At 42.5% G+C, this 20,752-nt stretch overlaps 2 protein-coding genes across 3 annotated transcripts in view; both read right to left on the bottom strand.

The window, feature by feature from the left end:
* LOC117662532 (uncharacterized) overlaps positions 1-20,752 on the bottom strand; it is a 39,164-nt gene that overhangs the window by 13,888 nt on the left and 4,524 nt on the right. Inside the window, exons 6-7 of the mRNA XM_087884937.1 lie at positions 17,256-19,015; positions 1,853-2,315 (exon numbers count right to left, since the gene is read on the bottom strand). Coding sequence (XP_087741063.1) covers positions 1,853-2,315; positions 17,256-19,015 — 2,223 coding nt within the window. The remainder of the gene's footprint in view (positions 1-1,852; positions 2,316-17,255; positions 19,016-20,752) is intronic.
* LOC132710745 (zinc finger protein 202-like) lies at positions 2,955-8,136 on the bottom strand. 2 transcript variants are annotated; one of them, XM_060687778.2, is made up of 6 exons: positions 8,055-8,136; positions 7,013-7,617; positions 6,641-6,743; positions 6,455-6,522; positions 4,449-4,578; positions 2,955-3,194 (listed from the first exon to the last, which is right to left on the bottom strand). In XM_060687778.2, exons 2-6 carry the CDS (start codon positions 7,424-7,426, stop codon positions 2,974-2,976), a joined length of 936 nt encoding a protein of 311 aa, XP_060543761.2. In that variant the 5' UTR covers positions 7,427-7,617; positions 8,055-8,136; the 3' UTR covers positions 2,955-2,973. The 2 variants fall into 2 exon arrangements, with proteins under 2 accessions (XP_060543761.2, XP_060543765.1); XM_060687782.2 differs by lacking the exon at positions 2,955-3,194 and adding an exon at positions 4,076-4,282.

Raw genomic sequence — 20,752 nt, 5'->3', positions numbered from 1 at the left:
TTCTCCATCTTCCTCTCTTTCCTGTCCAGGAACCATCTGTGGAGATGGAGAAAAATCTCTCTGGAGGATTTAAACTCTCTTCCCTCAAGAACAGCCACATTATAACTTGCATTACATAATATGAAGCAGGGTGAAAAGACAGATTTCGACAATATTAAGCAAATATTAAGCAAAGTAAGAAAAGCTGAAACAATAGTAAGGTATTCAGGACTTTTGCATTTCTGCCTGCAACTCTGCTCTAGTGGATATACTCATCAGAAAGAGCTTCTTGAAATGATTGGGGAATCTCCACCACTTAAATATTGACAGCCACACATCACTTTCAGGCCAAACGATAACCTTCATCTCCACTGATGCTCATGTTTGCTTTCAAACCTCCAACTTAGCAAAAAGCACAAGAAAGGATTGAGGATTCAGAATTAGAATCAAGCTGGAAGGGAATTTGGAGCTCTAGTCCAGCCCCCTGCTCAAGGAGGAGAACCTATACCAGTGATGGCTAACCTTTTTGCCATCGTGTGCCAAAAGCGGGGCCATGAGGGAGTCGTGTGCGTGCATGCCCATACCCATTATTCATTGCCCCCTGCACCCCCACGCACGTGCACGTGACTCCCCCACGCTCCCCGTGCTCCAGAGGCTTTATGGAGCCTGGGGAGGAAGAAAATGGCTTTCCCCACTCCCCCCGGAGGCCTTCCAGAGCCGGAAACATCCTGTTTCCCGGCTTCCCCTGGGCCCGGAAGGCCTGAAAATCAGATGGCCGGCATGCGCATGCGAGCTGGAGCTGAACTAGGGCAATGCTTGCGTGCCCACAGATATGGCTCCGTGTGCCACAGCTTCGCCATCACGAACCTATACCATTTCAGACAAGTGACTATCGAGTCTCTTCTTAAAAACATCCAGTGATAAAGCACCCACAATGTCTGGAGGAAAGCTGTCCCATTGGTTAATTGTCCTCACTGTAAGGAACATTGTTAATTCCATGTTGCTTCTCTCCTTGATTAGTTCACATGCATTGTTTTTTGTCCTGCCCTCCAGTGCTTTGGAAAATAAATTTACCTCCTCCTCTTTGTGGCAGCCTCTCAAGTACTGGAATACTGCCATCGCTCCTAATCCTCCTTTTCTCTTGTCTAACCAAACCCAAATCCTGCAACAGTTCTTGTTTTAGTCTTCCGGCCTTTAATCATTTTAGCTGCTCTTCGTTGGAAAGTCTCAGCATCTTTTTTTGTAATGTAATGACCAAATCTGGATACAGTATTCTAAGTGTGGTCTTACTAAGGCTTTATTAAACGGTACTAATACTGCATTTGATTTTGATTCTGTCTCCGTTTATACAAACCAAGGATTGTATTAGCTTTTTTGGCTGCTGCCGCACACAAATGACTCATGTTTAAGTGACCATTCCTTTGGACTCCCAAGGTCCCTCTCACAGTTATTGTTTTTGAACTAGGTTTCATGTAATCTGTTTTTCCCACCCAGGTGTAAATCCTTACTTTTCTCCACATTAAACTTCACTTTGTTGGATTGAATCTTGAATCATTTGGATCAGAAAGGCACAGTATCTGTACACATAAAAATTTATAGACCTGGTGGATCAGAGGTTAGAATACAGTACTACAAGTTAATTGCCCACAGCCAGGAGTTCGGTCCTGACTGGCTCATGATTGATTCAGTCTTTAATCTTTGTCAGGTCAGTAAAATGAGGATCCAGTTTCCTGCGGATAATATGCTGACTTTGTAAACTGCTCAAAGACTGCTATAAAGCTTTGTGGAGTGGTAGAGAAGTCTAAAGTGGAATTGCTATTGCTATATACTTTACCCTTAGCATGGATCATTTTATGATAAGTAAGATTACTATTATTAGCAAAGGTCTTTCCACATTCCATGCATTTATATGGCTTCTCTCCTGTGTGGGTTCTGTTATGAGAAGTAAGAGCATTGCTCTGAGCAAAGGTCTTTCCACACTCCATACATTTATATGGTTTCTCTTCTGAGTGGATCCTTTTATGGGAAGCAAGGTAACTGCATTGAGCAAAGGACTTTCCACACTCCATGCATTTATATGGCTTTTCGCCTGTGTGGATTATTTTATGGGAAATAAGAGTACATCTTTGACCAAAGGTCTTTCCACATTCCATGCATTTAAATGGCTTTTCCCCTGTGTGGATCTTTTTGTGGATAGTAAGTCTATAGTTCAGAGTAAAGGATTTTCCACACTCCATGCATTTATATGGTTTCTCTCCTGTGTGGACTGTTTTGTGGTTTCTAAGTCCTTTGCTATGAGTAAAGGTTTTCCCACACTCCAGGCATTTATATGGTTTCTCTCCTGAGTTGATCCTTTTATGGGAAATAAGATTACTATAACTTCTGAACCTATTATCATACTCTCTACATTTGTTTTGGGTTAAATAGTGTTCATCTAGGTGTAATTTATCTTTGATTAGCTTCACACTTTTCCCAATATATTTTTTCCTGATTTTTTCTTGTTGGGCAAGAAAGTCTTGCATCGGAGCATCAGTGGAAGACGAACTTTCCTGATTCCAATTATTTGACTGGTTTCTTTCATGGCTTTCAAATTCCATTCGAATTCCAGACTTCTCCCTTCCATCTTTAGCATTGATCACTTGGAGCAGTTCACAGGAATCTTGATTCTCCTGCCCATTATTAGCTTCAAAGGAAAAGAGAAATGAAAATGATAACACAGTTAGAGAAAAAGATCAAACTGTAGAAAGTCAAGTGAATTTACTTCTGAATTTCTCTGAAATTCCATTAGGTTGTATGTTTGCATGCTTACAGTGGTGTGATATGGACATGATTTCTATATTTATGAGTCATCAAAGCTTTGAAAATATCTAGAAAATAGCTATTTCTTTATAATTATCTCATTATCTATATATATATATGCAAATCTCACTCAGTTTTGAGTTAAGGAATAATCAGGGGAGACCTCCAAGGAGGAATTAGGAGAAAATTTAAGATTTATTGGGGTGGGTTAATTACAGCAGAGACTTGTGAGAAATAGAACAACTTTGAAACAATCTCCTTCTTCCCGGGGGTACCTTGGATCAGTTGCTCCACGGCATCTGTCTTCCAGGCGGGACTCCTGCTCAGCCCATTCCTTGATCTCAGCGATGAGACTTTGGAGTGAAATCCCTTGCTTGAAGCCTCCCATTGGCTTGTAAACACTCTTTGCGTGGAGACTGGAAAGGTTGGAAGGTTTCAAGAATGGCTATTTCGCTGTCCCAAAGTCTTATCGGCTTGCAAGGGTTCTTTGACTGGATCTGGTACAGGCTTCAGTTCATAAAAAACAGAGGCCTAAACTAATTAAGTACGAGATCAAACAAGACAAGTAGTGCAAGATCTCAGGCTACTGATCATGCGTGATCTCGCACTGCAGTATTTCTGGCCTGTGTTCTTTATGAAATGAGGACTGCACAAGATCCAGGGGCAAAGTCTTTGAAAACAAAGAGGCCTTCCCTCTGTTTGCAAAGAATTTTGGCTTGGATATCATGCAGGCCTTGGATTAGCAGAGAACCGAGGCCTAAAGTACTGTAGTGCAAGATCACTTGAGATACTTAGCGTGAGATTTCGTGCTACTGATCTCATGCATCTCTCATTACTTTAGGCCTCTGTTTTCTGCAAATGCATCGAAGCAGGCAAAGGAACCGACGTCTCACTACATCATTGCAATGTAAGTCTCAGCAGGGTGGGGTGGGGGTATAGATGGCGCGAACATTGCAGCGTCTCTGCTGTCATTCGTAAGTGTGAATGACAGCTGTAATGCTACAACATTTATAATTTCAAGACTGGGTCTTAAGTACTTGAGAGACGGCTAGGTCGTAACTTGGAACAGTCATGTAGTGGGTGTCAGGTTCCGATGTCATCTCAAATAAATTGCATTCCCAAACAATTAATCTTTGCTGAAAACTTCCATTTATTGAGTACGACAAATCTGGCCCCGACTTCGTCGTAGCCGATACTAACCCTCTGACCCCAAACCCTTCCCTTTCCGTTCCCCAATTCTCAGCGTCTCATTGGCCATCTTCCAAGTCAGTCTCCCCAGCTCCTGACTTCAACCCACAGGAATGTCCCCCCTCCCATCCCATCTACTAGGGGATATTATCTACAGAGAAAATAAGTAGGTGAAAAGTCAAGTCTCGTCTTCTTCTCTTTATGGCAGCATTAGAATGCTGACAGTGGGATTACCTGTACCCTAAGATGCAGAGTCACACTGCATCAGGCCTTTGTTCATGAATTGGACTGGGAGAATGCTCTTCACAGAAAGCATCTAAGGAAAGAGATATTGACCTGTTTCCTTCCTTGGAGTACGAGAAGGCCAGATCGTTTCCTTCTCCCTCCCAGGAAATAATATCGGATTAGTGATTTTTTTTTTAAAAAAATTAATTATAATCTATCTTCTTGAGCTTTCTGATTGGGGACTAAAAAACTCTTACCCAGAGAGACCACGTTCCTATGGTTTTCAAGCATGACTTCCGAATGCAGGGCTTTTTGGTCAGAATCCAGCTGAGACCATTCCTCCTCAGAGAAATACACAGCCACCTCCTCGAAGGACACAAGTCTCTCCTGATCATGGAAAAAAGAACAGAACAAGAGGATTCGCAATATCTGTTCATCAATGATTTAGATAAGGGGATAGAAGGGAAAATCCTCAAATTTGCAGACAAGACCAAGTTGACAGGCACAACAACTCCAGAAGATAAGCTCAAAATATAGAAGTATCGACAGATTGGGCCCCATCTAACAAAATGAAAATCAATGGTGAGAAATAGAAGGTGCTACATTTAGGAAATAAAAACTAAATGCACTGGCATAAATTTAGGTGATACCTGGCTCAACAGTAGAAAGTGCAAAAGGAATCTTGGAATCCTAGTGCACAATCACTTAAACAAGAGTCAGCAGTATGCTACAGTTGCCAAAAAAACCCAACTCAATCATAAGCTGCATTAAGAGAGGGGTAGAATCAAGATCACATGAAGTGTTAGTTCCACTTTATAATGGACCTGGGAATATTGCATCCAATTTTGGTTGCCAGATTGAAAAAAGATCTTAAAACTCTAGGAAGAGTACAGAAAAGAGCAACCAAAATGATTAGGGTCCTATATAAAACATATGAAGAATGGTTGCCGGAATTGGGTATATCTAGTTCAATGAAAAGAAGAACTAGGGATGAGATGGTAGCAATGTTGCAATATCTAAGGGGCTGCCACAAAGAAGAGGAGGCCAACCTATTCTCCAAAGCACCTGAAAGCGGGACAAGAAGCAATGGATGGAAACTAATCAAGGAGAGAACTAATATGCAACTAATGAGAAATTTCCTGACAGAACAATTAATCAGTGGAATGAGTTGCCTCCAGAAGTTGTGGATGCTCCAACACCAGAGGAGTTTAAGAAAAAATGGGACAGCCATTTATCTGAAATATTATAGGGCTTCCTGTCTGAGAAGGGGGTTGGACTAGAAGACCTCCAAGATCCCTACCACCTCTGTTATTCTGTTCCATTGTTCCCAAATTCCCAAAGGAAAAATATGCACTAACTTAAATGGCTGTGCGATACGCAAGTCCTATTTTTAGGTGAGAAAATGGACAATTCTCAAAATTTGTTTGATTGAAGAAATATTTGGGGCAAGTTTTATCAATTTCATTGATTCTGCAGAATTTACAGTGCCTTTCAGTAAAGTAATCCCACTTCTGGATCAACTGATCTATTGCCCTATCATTTATTGATGTAGTACTTTGAGCCATTGGCTGAATGTGAGAAAACAAAGAAGAGATAATTCTCTGTGAAGCTCATTTCTCAACCTTTGCAAAGCGGGAATGTTTGATCTCGTAATCCAGGAACAAATCAGAGGATTGGAAATTATTTTATAGCCCAACATACTGGGATTCTATGTGGCCATTCTCTTTGGATTTTAAAATTCTGCTTTATTTTTTAATGTGATTCGCTTATTTTTTGAACTATAGGTTATGAACAAGGCTTTTTAAAAAAATGGTAATGTGGCAATGTGAGTATTTATTTTTCATTAGCCTTGCAAAACTCCAAGTCAAATAATTGCAAAAAGAACGGGTCTCTAGCAGTCACTACAACTGTGATACATTTATTCCTATTTCTTGAAGGACTTGTTAAAACATTAGTTCGTGTAAACTCATAGTTGGAAGAGTACCTAGGAGAACTAGTTAACCAGTGGTCTTTAAAAAACATTTCCTAAACAGAATCTGAGGGTAGAAATGACAAACCATTGTGTCTCAGTAAGAGTCTACAAAGGAAACTATGCTGGTTGAGAGCATCTTGAACCTGCTATTATGCTGTCCATGCTGTACAGGAAAACAAAAATAATTCAGTCCAAACAAGGGGGAAAATACAAGGCGGGAGAACTTTGCACACCCGCTTCACTTCCTGAAGGAAAGGAGAATACAAATCTAATAACTTTTTTCTTTCTTACTTGATTTGGAGGTTCAACCACTGTTTGAGCTCCATCGTAAAAAGTAGAAAACTTCATTCTTTGTTTCTCTAAGGATAAAATAATTTCAAAATGTATATTTAACAAAGTAAGGAGAGGTATACTACAGAAGAGAAGAAGGGTAAGACAGATCGGATTTCTCTGGGTAATTGGAGGATCTTTAATTACCTCCTGAGGTGTTCTGATTTGGGTCTTCCCAAGGGATCCTCCTGAAAAATAGCTCCTGAGGGGGATTTGATGGATTCTTCTTTCCCTCAGGATCTCTGATCTCCTTAGTGCAGCAGTTCAAATAGGAGGAAGGATGGAAGAAGCAGAATTAATGTACATCACACAACATAAAGTGGAATCTTATGTTCAGAACACAACCTCAAAGCCCCCAATATCCACCAGTGAGGTTGAGTGAGAAAACAATGGAACAATATTCTACAAGAATTGATGGGACATAGTCACATATTATGAACGTCAGAGAGGTTTGGGAAGGAGGGGTGAAGTATTCAAACACATTCTTTATTCCCTTTTGAGCTCCCTAAAGTGTCTCACCTGCAACTCAACCTGCTGCTTCTGCTCCTCCACCTGGCTCAGGAGGAAGCCTTCAGCCAGGGCCACCGCCTGGGAGCTGGTCTCTGCTCCACACTCCCGCACCCAGCCCTCCATCTCCTGGGGCAGAAGGAAGAGGAGCTGTTCCAGAACCACCAGGTCCAGCATCTGGGCTTTGGTGTGTTTTTCTGGTCTCAGCCATTGCCTACAAAAGCCATGGAGTCGGCTGCAAAGTCCTCGGGGACCCTCAGCCTCCTGGTATTGGATGAAATTCCAGGGCTGAACTTCTGAAGGGAGGATGGTTTCCTCCTCCAGGATCTGCTGCCCAGTCCTCGTCCAGAGCTTCCCCCCCTTCCCAGGCTGAGCAGCTGAAGGGCCTTTTCCGCTTCCCTCCTTTCCAAAAGGTTGTGTCTCCATCCTTTCTCTGTCCTGCAGAGCAACTGCAAATGGCTCCAAGGACTCTGATGGGTCTCCAGATGCCTTTTCCTTCACGGGACCATTTCTGGTGCTCCACAACTGAGCCCTCCAAGTTATTCCACCCTTTTTCTTCTTCCCCCAAGAGAAAAGTTTCCCTTGCAAAGACCACAAATGGCTTCCAGTTTCTGTATCTGAGATGGGAAGAAAAACAAATATTAAGAATTAGAAAGTAGAACTTAACCACTGAACAACCTTCACCCAACCTTCCAGGAGTCCCAAGAGGCTCATCCCAGAGCAGGGCCTGGAAGGAGGCAGCTGGAGAGGCCGCCCCGCTTCTCTCCCCCTCCGGAGACAGGGAGCCTGGTGCAAATCCTGCCTCCTCCTCGCCCGGCTTTTCTCCTCTCCTGCTGGGCCTCCGCAAGGCAGACCCTCCCCTCCCCTCCCTTGGGCTCTTCCCCGGACACTGGAAGGGAGACCCCCGATCCCCGCCGCCTTCCTGGGATCCCCGCTTCCTCCTGCATGGAGAGGGCGGCTGGGGAACATGGGAGCCGGGGTTGAAGCCGGAGGAGGGCCGGGCGCGGGTCTCTCCCCTCCGCCTCCCTTTGCAAGGGAAGAGCCCCCAACTCACCCGGGGCACCTCTGGATCTTCCCCCGCCAGACTCTCCCGCAGCCTCTCCGTCTCCTGCGGAGCCCCGGGGGTTAAGGAGAGCGAGTGCGGAGCCTAGAGCGGCAAAGCTCTATGATGTCACTTCCTTTCCTGCCTCCTCTTCAAAGGTCTTTCGTCCTCCAGTTGCCCAATGGGGAAGCGCCTGGTGTTCCCTTCTCTAGACAGAAGGCGCCCCCTAGTGGATTCTGCGTAAATTTACGGGATTCCCTGAAAAGCGCGGGAAAGAGGAGCGTATCTGAGGGGAAGGGAGAGGGCAGGGATGATGGGCATGGGAATAGGAGGAAAAGCCCCTCTCAATGCCTCCCTGCCCAAGAAAAGCTTTGTGGTTTCCAAATACAGCACTCTCTCCCTCTCCCTCTCCCTCTCCTTACCTCTCTAGGAACCCTCTGTGGAGATGGAAAAAAAAATCTCTCTGGAGGATTTAAACTCGCTTCCCTCAGGAAGAGCCACCCTCAGGGCCTGGCAGAGATTGGAGGAGGCCTCAAAAGGGTCCAAATCCTGTCAGAAACAGCGGGGCGGTCAGAAGAGGAGGACCAGGAGAATCTCTGGGAAACACAGCTTGTGTCTTGTGGTTGTTCAGAACTCTGGCCCCCTGTCAAGCAGGAACAGCCCAGCTGTGCGGCCGAGAGCAGTGCTGTCAGGAGGACGAAGAACACCCCCCCCCCCAAGATTCGCTTGTGTCAGTGGCTGCCAATATTGTGGTTGAAAGCGAAAACCAAGAATCAGCCATCGTCAGTATGTTTTGGAAGGGAGATAAACATGAATCTTGCAATATCTTGCTGCCACTGTGCAAACCTCAGCACAGGCAATAGCAGCTGAGTCTTCCTCCTTCCAAAAAGAGCCTGGTGGCGCAGCAGACTAATAGCCTGTTATTATCATTCAGCTGCCTGCAATTACTGCTAGTTCGAATCTCCCCAGGCTCAAGGTTGACTCAGTCTTCCAGCCTTTCTAAGGTAGGTAAATTGAGGACCCAGTTTGTGGGGGCAATAAGCTGATTTTGTATAAATATACAAAAAGTATGAAGGCTATTGCTTAACGCATTGTAAGCTGCCCTGAGTCTCCGTAGAAAGGCGGCATATAGATCAAATTAAAAAACAAAAAACATGCCAGGATGTGATCTGAATAAGACCCAGCTTGACCTGCTATTGAAACGCCCCCTGGCTCTTTCCCAAAAGGAGGGTGGCTGTTTTCTACGTTTTGCAGTGCAAGGGGCGGCAGGTGAGTCCCGCTTTTCACTTTTGAGATGCTCACTGCTCACTTGCAGCAACTGGGACTGCTGCAGGTGGCACTGGCAGCAGGCAGAGGCACAGGACCGGCCACTCCATATACAGCAGCCACTGCAAGCACATTTAAGGCAGCTGCTACAAGCACACTTTGGAAAAGAATCAGGAAGTGTTTCAGTAGCAGGTCAAGCTGTGTCTTATTCGGATCACATCCCGATGTGTTTAGGTGTTTAGCGAGAAAGCACAGCTCCTATTCTCTGTGATGTGATCTGAATAACACCCAATTTGACCTGGTATTGAAACACTTCCCGGAAAGAGGGCAACAAACCCAGACTTGTGGTGCTTTTTGATTCAGGTGCTGCTGCTTAATTTGGAAGGAGAGGCTTTTACATTTGCACAATGTGTCTCCTGAGAGGTAACAATAACAGAGTTGGAAGGTGACCTTGGAGGTCATTTAGTCCAACCCTGCTCACGTAGGAGACCTATACTTGCCGGCTGGCGACCCCCAGGGGGAGAGCCTTCTCTGTGGCAGCACCTGCCCTCTGGAATGACCTGCCCCCTGAGATACGCACGATATTAGACCTCCGGACCTTTCTTCGGGCCCTGAAAACACACTTATTCTATCTAGCCAGGCTGGCTTGATCCCATCCTCTCAGTTTTTAATTGAATTCGATTTTAATTGGGTTGTTTTAAACTTGGGCCAAAATTATTTAATTGTTTTTTAAATTGTTTTTTTTAAAATTATATATGCTATACACCGCCCTGAGTCCCGCAGGAGAAGGGCGGTATAGAAATAAAATAAATAATTAATAATAATAATAATAATAATAATAATAATAATAATAATAATAGGGATTCAAACCGCCGATCTTTCTGATCCACAAGCCACCTAGCCACCATCTTAGCCACTGAGCCACCTAGCCAGGACAGGCTTTTACGTTTGCACAATGTGTCTCCCGAGGTCTCGTGGACAGGCAGGTGGGCCTCTTGTCCTTAGCTTTTCACCCTGCTCTTTCTCCTCTCCTTCAGCCCAGCCTAACCCTCCATCCAGCAGTTAAGGATGAGGGGCTCACCCGTCTCTTCATGAAGAATCTCAGGAAACACAGTGTGCAAATCAAAACAAATCTGGGAACTTCCGGTTTCCCTGTCTTCGGCGATGGCGGCGCCTTTTGAAGCTCCGCCAGCCCCGCTGCCCGTAGAGCTGCTTCGAGACGAAGAAGCGGCTCGAAAACTTCAAAATCCATAGGATTGAGGAAGTAGAGATCGCAGGGCACAGGTCGAGCCCCTGTAACCCCCCAGGGACGTTTCTGGGGAGAGAACAAGCGTGGCTCCCTCCCAACCTGCTGAAACTCCGGGCGACGTGGGACGATTCTGCTTTCGCAGAACAAGCCGGCTGCAGGAAACTCAAAGCGAAAAGAACCAGCTTTAATAAACAGCGAAATTACCTGAATCCTGAAACTTGGAAACGCAAGTATTAGCGCTTTGTTGACTTTTTAAACTGAGAAAAATGCGAATGAGTGAAAGTGCTTTGAAAAAACATGGCGCTCAGCCTTAGAGTTAACGAGCCAGCGAGTGTGGATTGGTGAAGTTATCTTGCTTTGTTACAAAGTTTCCAAGTTGCTACAAAGTTGTCTTGTTTGTAATAAGAGAAACAAGTGGAAAATTTCTCCCTTTTCAACACTTGACTTTGCTTTACTTCAACCTTTATTTGATCAAATCTGGGGGACTTTTTTAGAAGTCTTTGTGCAGGAGGGAAAGGAAAAGGAACTTCCCTCTTTAGAAAAACTAGATCACGTGGCAGGATGGCTTCAAAGAAGCAGGAAGGGAAGGCAACAGGGGGGGGATCCCCCACACACAAACATGAAACGCAGCTTCCCCCTGCTCAACAGCTACAGACTCAGAAAAAAGAATTTGATGTGGGAGATTTAAAAGAATTTATTTCTAAAACTTTGGATGATAAATTTCAAAAATCTCAACAGGAGATAGATGATAAACTTCAAAAATCACATCAGGAATTTATGCAGGAAATTATTGAAGTTAAAGATATGGTGAAACAGAATCAAAACAAGGTGACCAAAAAAATATCAGAAGTGGCATCTGGCCTGGCAGAATTTATTGGGAAAGTTGATTTTAAAGTTGAAGAACTTAAATCAGAAGTTAATGTTAAGATGAAAGACAATGATTATAAAATTGCTGATGTTGACAATAAAATGCAAAGAGTAGAAAACGAGATTGTCATGATACAATTCAGGGCAATGGAGTTTGCTATACGGCTTCGAGGAATTCGAGAGGAGGAAAGACAGGATTTGAGACAAGTTTGTTCTGAGGCCCTGGCCAAGATTTTACAAGTTAATCCTGATGTGGTTTTTCACAAAATAAACAAAATTTACAGAGTGAACTCCTGGGTGGCCAGACAAAGACAATTACCTAGAGATGTGGTCATATATTTTACAGATAGAGAAATAAGAAACGATATCCTGCAAAAATCCTTTTACATTTCTGTACAAGTGGGGGGCTCACGAATTGGAATTTATAAAGAATTGCCTCCTAAAATGCTGAAAGCTAGAAAAGAATTTGGCTTTCTTGTTAAGGAATTGCAAAATTTACAGATACCTTTCCGGTGGGACGCACCAGTTGGCATAATTTTCAGATACAAGGGAGAAAGATACCGTTTGAATACCGTGGAGAAGGCACAGCACTTCTATACTACTATCCTTAAGGAAAGAACACCATCTCCACGTACATCTACAGTTTTGGAGATTAAAGAGAGTGAAGAGAAGCAACCTCAACGAGAACTGCAAGAACAGTCTAAGCAGGAATTAGAGGAAGTGCAAGGTGCAGAAGGAGGTTTTCTGGATGAGCCCTTGCTGGAATCTTCTCCAATTTTGGACCCGGTTCGGATGATTGAAGTTAAGGATCAACGTATAACTCGAGCTCAATCTAAGTTACTTAAACAAAAGCAACAACAACAACAGGAAAGACAAGACAAGGAGGCAGTTAAGAGTACTGCACAAGAGATTGGAGCCATGGGGGGAGCGAGATCGAAGCTTTCGGATGACCTTCAATTATTTTGCTCTTTGCTCCAGAAAGAGGCTGATGATGTTTAAGTGTTTATCTTGGAATGTTAATGGGTTGAATTCAGTACAGAAAAGGAAGAAATTATTTACATATTTGAAACAATTTAATAATGATATAATTTGTTTACAAGAAACGCATATCACAACTCAAGATCAAAAATATTTGATAAACTCCAAACTAGGAACACATTTTATATCTTCAACTTCGCAAAAAAAGAATGGTGTGGTTATTTATGTAAATAAAAAGTTAACAGCTAAAGTTATAGAAACAGATGAAGATGGTAGGTTTGTAGCAATTGAATTGCTTACAGCAAATGGCCAAATTCTTCTGATTGGAATTTATGCTCCCAATCAACAACAGGACTATTTCTATAAGATGTTACATACTAAAATATTGCAATGGGATTACAGATCTATTTTAATTATGGGAGACTGGAATGGAGTAATCGACTCTAAATTAGATAAAAAGAGTTTGGCAAAGTCTAGGATCAGATTACCACAGACCTTTTTTGACATGAAAGAAGATATGGAACTAAAAGATGTTTGGAGAATACATAATCCAAAAGAATTGGACTATACTTTTTTTTCTGACAGACACAGATCCTTCTCTAGGATTGACTTTATTTTGTTGACAGATGATTTACTTGTCAAGACAAAAAGAACAAAGATTTTTCCAAGAACTTTGACTGACCATAGCCCAGTATGGATAGAAATTGAGATGGACAAGGTTGAGAGACGTTCTTGGAGATTAAATGAGAATTTGTTTAGATACGAAAAAAATACAACAGAACTTAAAAAGCATTTGAAAGAATTTTTTGAAATAAATTTGAATAAAGGTACCCCAATTGAAATTGTGTGGGATGCAAGTAAAGCTTATATGAGAGGGGTACTTATCTACATGAACTCTAAACATAGACTGTTCCGACAAAAGAAAAGATCTGAACTGGAAATAGAAATAAAGAATAAAGAACAGTTACTTATTAAAAATCCAACAGATGAAAGAATACGTAGTGCTATAAAACTTTTGAAAGACCAATTTCAAATGCTTATGGCGGAACAAGTTGCAACAAACTTACAATATGCGAAGCATAACACATTTTGTAACGCTAATAAACCGGGCAGATGGTTGGCTTACACATTGAGGAAAAAACAAAGTATACGGACTATTGATAGTATTGATATTGGAGGGAAAGAAATCTTTCAACAAAAATTAATTAAATAAGCTTTTGTGGACTATTATACTAAATTATATGCTAAAGAGGAGGTGCAGAATGGACTTATAGAAAAATATTTAAACGATAAAAGAGTTACAAAAATTACTGATCAACAAAAGGAAAGAATGAATTATCCTATAACAGAGGAGGAGATAATAGTAGCAATTAAACAGTTAAAAACAGCTAAAGCTCCTGGCACGGATGGCTTGACCGCAGTGTATTACAAAACTTTGCAAGCTGAAATGGTGGAACAACTTAGAGATTTATTTTGCAATATTCAGCAAGGGGGTAAAATACCCCCATCATGGACAACAGCTTACATATCTTTGGGCCTATCCATCTCTGCACATTGTGTTATTTTGTCTATAATTTCTTCTTCGGAAGGGATTTTCTCCAATTTCCAGTTTATTTATTTATTTATTTATTTATTATTCAAACTTCTATACCGCCCTTCTCCTTTCGGACTCAGGGCGGTGAACAGCCAAAATAAAAACATTTATACATAACATTGCAATTAAAAATAGATTTAAAATAATTAATAAATTTGGCCCATAATTTAAAACTTGTCAATTTAAAATCAGTATCAAAATTTTAAAACCAACCCTAAAATCAAGACAGACCGGCTAACTGAAAAAAGTAAGTTTTTAGGGCCCGACGAAAAGTCCGGAGGTCGGAGATCACTCGTATCTCTGGGGGTAGATTATTCCAAAGGGTAGGTGCCACCACAGAGAAGGCTCTCCTCCTGGGGGTCGCCAGCCGGCATTGTCTGGCCGACGGCACCCTGAGGAGGCCCTCTGTGGGAGCGAACCGGCCGGTGGGAGGCTATTGGTGGCAGAAGGCGGTCCCATAAGTACCCTGGCCCTAAGCCATGGAGCGCTTTAAAGGTGATCACCAACACCTTGAAGCGCACTCGGAAGTCCACTGGAAGCCAATGCAGCTCGCGCAGGAGAGGAGTCACATGGGAGCGCCCCGTCGCTCCCATAATCCCCCGCGCGGCCGCATTCTGCACCAGTTGGAGCCTCCGGGTGTACCCCAGGGGGAGCCCCATGTAGAGAGCATTACAATAGTCCAGACGAGAGGTGACGAGTGCTTGAGTGACCGTGCGTAGGGAGTCCAGGTCCAGAAAGGGGCGCAACTGGCTAGCATGTGTTATCCTGGCCACTGTTAAGATGTGTGTTAACAGATATTTTATTTCTTTGGGATAGTTTCTGGTAAAGATTCCTAATAGGAAGGTTTCAGGTTTCTTGTATATCTGTACTGATGTAATTTGTTCTAACCAGTTTTTAATCATAGACCAAAATTTTTTTGCCGCTGGACAGGTCCACCATAGGTGATAAAAGGTGCCTTGGGCTTTCTTACATTTACAACAGGTCGAGCTGTTTTTTGGATTTATCTTTGGCAGTCTTGTTGGGGACATATGCCACCCAGAGAACATCTTTAGTTGGTTTTCTTTGTATGCCACCGCCAGCATTGATTTTATATTCATCTTCCAGAGTTCTTCCCATTTAGCCAATTCTACTGAATATTTAAAATTCTGCATCCATTTGATCATATTATGTTTGACTAGTCAATAACATGTTCTTTGAGGAATATGCCTGCCTTGGAGTTCTTAGTTTTGGGAATGTATTACTTGGAACCTTGATGTTGGGATGGATGGATGGAAGGATGGATGGAAGGAAGGAAGGAAGGAAAGACCATCATTAATTCAGTGCTATTGTAACTTCGAATGGTTACTTTATTAATGATTGTAAATCAAAGTCTACCTGGGTTGGCCAGTAGGCTGGCTAGCTAGGGGAACTTAATACACATCCATATTTCCCTGCCGCTGCTTTCTCTTAATAAAACTACTTGCTTTAATGCTCCATGTGTGGACAAAGCTCGGAACAGCCCAATATTTCCAGAACGCTAGAATTACTGAGTTCAAGCAGCGCTTTTTTCACACAACTCTGTGAACAAAGTTACAATTGCACTGAAAAAATGAAAACTGCAAAATGAGTAAATATTGTGGCCTGGCAGCTGTGAAGGCAAACAAAATACTGGGATACCTCACCAGTTGTATCACCATCAAGAAAAAGGAGGTCCTAACCCACTAGATAGGGCTTTAGTCAGTCCCCAATTTGGATACTGTGTCCAGTTCTGGAGACCTCACTTAAAAAAGATATTGGTAAGATTGTGTGAGGGCAGAGATGGGCAACATGACGGAAAGCAAGGAAAGATCACCACAAAGTTAGGATAAAGAGCCTATGAGTTGCCTTTTCTAATTCAGCATCACTATAACCCCGTTCTCCTTATGGTTTTCTTTCTCAATTATTACTTGCGTTACATAATGTGAAGCAGGGTGGAAAGGCAGTTTTTGGCAATATTAAGCAAAGTAAGAAAAGCTGAAACAATAGTAAGGGATTCAGGACTAACTGCATTTCTGACTGCAACTCTGCTCTAGTGGAAATACTGATCAGAGGGGGTTTCTTGAAATGATTGGGGAATCTCCACCACTTAAATATTGGCAGCCACACATCACTTTCAGGCCAAATGATAACCTTCATCTCCACTGATGCTCATATTTGCTTGGCAAAAAAGCACAAAGATTGAGGATTCAGAATCAGAATCAGAATCAGAATTGAGCTGGAAGGGAACTTGGAGGTCTTCTAGTCCAGCCCCCTGATCAAGCAGGAGATCCTATACCATTTCAGACAAATGACTGTCCAGTCTTTTCTTAAAAACCTCCAGTGATGAAGCACCCACAATGAAGGAAAGCTGTCCCACTGGTCAATTATCCCCATTGTAAGGAAGATTCTTATTAATTCCAGGTTGCTTTCCTCCTTGATTAGTTCACATGCATTGTTTCCTGTCCTACCCTCTGGTGCTTTGGAAAATAAATGGAGCTCCTCCTCTTTGTGGCAGCCTCTCAGGTACTGGAATCCTGATATCACTCCTAATCCTTTTCTCTAGACTAGCCAAACCCAAAGCCCGCAACATTTCTTCATGTGTTTTAGTCTTCAGGCCTTTAATCAACTTAGCTGTTCTTCTTTACACTTTTTTCCAAAGACTAAATATCTTTTTTGTAATGTAATGTCCAGAACTGGATGCAGTATTCCAAATGTGGTCTTACTAAGGCTTTCTAAAGTGGTACTAATACTTCATGCGATTTTGATTCTATGTCTCTGTTTATACAACCAAGGATTGTCTCAGCATTTTTGGCTGCTACTGCACACACAGGTGACTCATATTTAGTGATCATCCATTAGGACTCCCAAGGTCCCTGTCAGAGTTACTGTTTGAGCCAGGTTTCATGTAATCTGTTTTTCCCACACAGGTGTAAAACCTTACTTTTCTCCAGATTAAATTTCACTTTGTGGGATTCAATCTTGTCTCATTTGGATCAGAAAGGCACAATAGGTGTACACATAAAAATCTCTAGACATGGTGGGTCAGAGGTTAGAATGTAGTACCAGAAGATAATTGCCCACAGCCAGGAGTTTGATCCTGACCGGTTCATGGTCGATTTAACCTTTTATCTTTTTGAGGTCGGTAAAAGGAGGACCCAGATTCCTGGGGACAATATGCTGACTTTGTGAACTGCTCAGACAGTGCTGTAAAGCATTGTGGAGTGGTATATAAGTCTAAAGTGGAATTGCTATTGCTATATACTTTCTCCCGAGTGTGGATCCTTTTATGAGAAGTAAGATTACCATTCTGAGCAAAGCTCTTTCCACATTCAGTGCATTTATATGGCTTCTCCCCTGTATGGATCTTTTTATGGGAACCAAGATAACTGCGTTGAGCAAAGGTCTTTCCACACTCCATGCATTTAAATGGCTTCTCCCCTGTGTGGATCATCTTATGGGAAATAAGATTACCTCTTCGAGAAAAGGTCTTTCCACACTCCATACATTTAAATGGTTTATCTTCTGAGTGGATCCTTTTATGGGAAGCAAGATAACTGCGTTGAGCAAAGGTCTTTCCACACTCCATGCATTTATATGGCTTCTCCCCTGTGTGGATCATCTTATGGGAAATAAGATTACCTCTTTGAGGAAACGTCTTTCCACACTCCATGCATTTATATGGTTTCTCCCCTGTGTGGATCATCTTATGAGAAGTAAGAGCACTGCTCTTAGTAAAGGTCTTTCCACACTCTGTGCATTTAAATGGTTTTTCTTCTGAGTGGATCTTTTTATGGGAAGCAAGATAACTGCGTTGAGCAAAGCTCTTTCCACACTCCATGCATTTATATGGCTTCTCTCCTGTGTGGATCATCTTATGGGAAATAAGATGACCTCTTCGAGGAAAGGTCTTTCCACATTCCATGCATTTAAATGGCTTTTCCCCTGTGTGGATCATCTTATGGGACGCAAGATAACTGCGTTGAGCAAAGGTCTTTCCACATTCCATGCATGTATATGGTTTCTCTCCTGTGTGGATCATTTTGTGGTTTCTAAGTCCATTGCTATAAATAAAGGTCTTTCCACACTCCATGCATTTAAATGGCTTTTCCCCTGTGTGGATCATCTTATGGGAAATAAGATTATCTCTTCGAGCAAAGGTCTTTCCACACTCCATGCATTTAAATGGCTTTTCCCCTGTGTGGATCATCTTATGGGACGCAAGATAACTGTGTTGAGCAAAGGTCTTTCCACATTCCATGCATGTATATGGTTTCTCTCCTGTGTGGATCATTTTATGGTATCTAAGTCCATTGCTATAAATAAAGGTCTTTCCGCACTCCATGCATTTAAATGGCTTTTCCCCTGTGTGGATCATCTTATGGGAAATAAGATTACCTCTTTGAGTAAAGGTCTTTCCACACTCCATGCATTTAAATGGTTTTTCCCCTGTGTGGATAATCTTATGGGAAGCAAGATACCTGCGTTGAGCAAAGGTCTTTCCACACTCTGTGCATTTATAGGGTTTCTCTCCTGCTGCTTGGAGGGACTGGGCTGCATAGGCTACAGGGGATTCTGAACACAGTTTCTCCCCGGTGTGAATCCTTTCGTGGGAAGTAAGTTGCCAGCTTGTTCCAAAATGTTTTCCAGATTCCAAACATTCATAAGGCTCCTTTTTTGTGTGAATCACTTTTTCAGATATAAAGAAGTTATTTCCAAGAGAATAAATGAATGTCCCATTGTAATTTTGTCCATTGTATCTTATAGCATCTTTTCCTTTGTTTTGGGTTAAATAGTCTTCGTTTACGCTTTTCCCAATATATTTTTTCCTTATTTTGTCTTGTTGGGCAAGAAAGTCTTGCATTGGAGCATCAGTGAAATATGAGCCATCCTGATTCCAATTATTTGACTGGCTTCTCTCATGGCTTTCGAATTCCATTCGAAATCCAAACTTCTCTGTTTCATCTTTAGCATTGGTCACTTGGAACAGTTCACAGGAATCTTGATTCTCCTGCCCATTATTACCTTCAAAGGAAAAGAGAAATGAAAATGATAACACGGTTAGAGAAAAAGTTCAAACTGTAACGAATATTCTTCTGAATGTTTCCAAAATTCCATTATGTTGTATTTTGCATGCTTACAGTAATATGATTTAGACATGATGATTTTTATATTCATGAGTCATGAAAGCTTTGAAAATATCTAGAAAATACCTTTCTTTACAATTATCTATCTATATATATGCAAATTCCACTCAAAGTCAGTTTTGAGTTAAGGAATAAGCTTTGCTTGTAAACGCTCTTTGCGCCGAGACTGGAAAGGTTGGGTGGCTTAAGAAAGACTATTTCACTGCTCAAAAGTCTCATTGGCTTGCAAGGGTTCTTTGGCCAGATGTGGTCCTGTTGGGGCCCGCCAACGGCATGTGTAGCTGGCAACAGATTCGTATAGTGAGGAGGTTGCGGAGGAACATAGACTAGGCCTGGATTCTGGGGAAGGCTCTGATGAGGGCTCTGCGTCAGAGGCAGAGAGAGGGCCAGGGCTGGATGCCAGTTATTAGCTGCCTTCAGAGTCAGACATCAGTTAGCCAGATGAACAGCTGGAGCCTGTTCCCAATGTGCGCATGTGTAGAGTTGCCAGACAAAGGGAACAGCTAAAGAACAAGGGTCGACTTGGGAGTAAGGCCACAGGTGGATAATGAATAGCCCCTTCTAGAGGGAATAAAAGAGGAGCAAAAGGGGAGTGGAGTTTGCAGGCGACAGTTACCGTATTTTTCAGAGTATAAGATGCTCCGGACTATAAGACACACCTACCTTTTTTGGGGAGGAAAACAAGAAAAGAAAAATCTACCTCTGCCTCCCAGCAATTTGCCTCTTTGCAGCAAACAGAAAACAGCCTGTTTTATTTTCATTTACATCACAGCCTGATTAGCACAAGCAACTGATTGTCTGTTGGATCGGCCTCACCTGTTTCAGGCTGCAGGGATTGCCATAGCCTATTGCCGGCTCCCTGCACTCCATTTTCTTGGGGGCCGGTGGGTGGGCAGGGCTACATTTGGTGTATAAGACGCACCCAAATTTTCATCCTCTTTTAGGGGGGAAAAAGTGAGTCTTATACTCCGAAAAATACGGTAGTTCCCCTAATTGGTTTGTGACTCTCGGAGACTCCTTGCCCAGTTTTGAAGATATCAGCTTGACAGCTCTCCAAGCCAGATAAGGTCTGTAACTGTAAATTCTCTCTTGAAAGACTTTGCTGAGTGTGAATGAGAGAAATTCACAGTAACTTAATAAAAGGGGATTTTTGTTGGGATAAGGAGTCTGCTTCGTGGTTTGGTAACGCCTAGGCCAGAAAAGGTACAGGCCTCAGTTAGCAGAGAACAGAGGCCTAAACTACCTTAGTGCCAGATCACGCAGGTTCAGGAGTGCAAGCTCTCATTCTACTGATCCCACACTATAGTACTTTAGGCCTGAGTTTTCTACGAACTGAGGACTGCACAACATAAAATAGAATAGAATATCTGTTAGAAGGGACCTTGGAGGTCTTCTATTCTAATTGCATGCTTAGGCAGGAAACCCTATACCATTTCAGACAAATGGTTATCCAATCCCTTCTAAAAACTTCAAAAATCCAGAACACGCACAGAATTATCCACACCATACACTGAAAGAAAAAGCGCCCAGCTGCAGCATCCATGTGCACAGCCATCTCTTTGGGCGATTCTTCTCTCCTTGATTAGTTTCTACACATTGCTTCTTGTCCTACCCT

The sequence above is a fragment of the Pantherophis guttatus genome, chromosome 2 (genome assembly GCF_059756535.1).
Source record: "Pantherophis guttatus breed Tessera chromosome 2, ASM5975653v1, whole genome shotgun sequence".
Classification (NCBI taxonomy): domain Eukaryota; kingdom Metazoa; phylum Chordata; class Lepidosauria; order Squamata; family Colubridae; genus Pantherophis; species Pantherophis guttatus.
The sequence above is the reverse complement of the archived record's forward strand: the minus strand, read 5'-3'. Positions and strand labels throughout refer to the sequence as shown.

Bases quoted from the DNA above. Each gene is read 5' to 3' on its own strand.
- LOC132710745 (XM_060687778.2), bottom strand. From the start codon at position 7,426: ATGGAGACACAACCTTTTGGAAAGGAGGGAAGCGGAAAAGGCCCTTCA. The intron at 6,744-7,012 runs GTGAGACACTTT...TGCTGCACTAAG, and splicing joins AGCAGCAGGTTGAGTTGCAG to GAGATCAGAGATCCTGAGGG. The intron at 6,523-6,640 runs GTAATTAAAGAT...TTTTATCCTTAG, and splicing joins AAATCAGAACACCTCAGGAG to AGAAACAAAGAATGAAGTTT.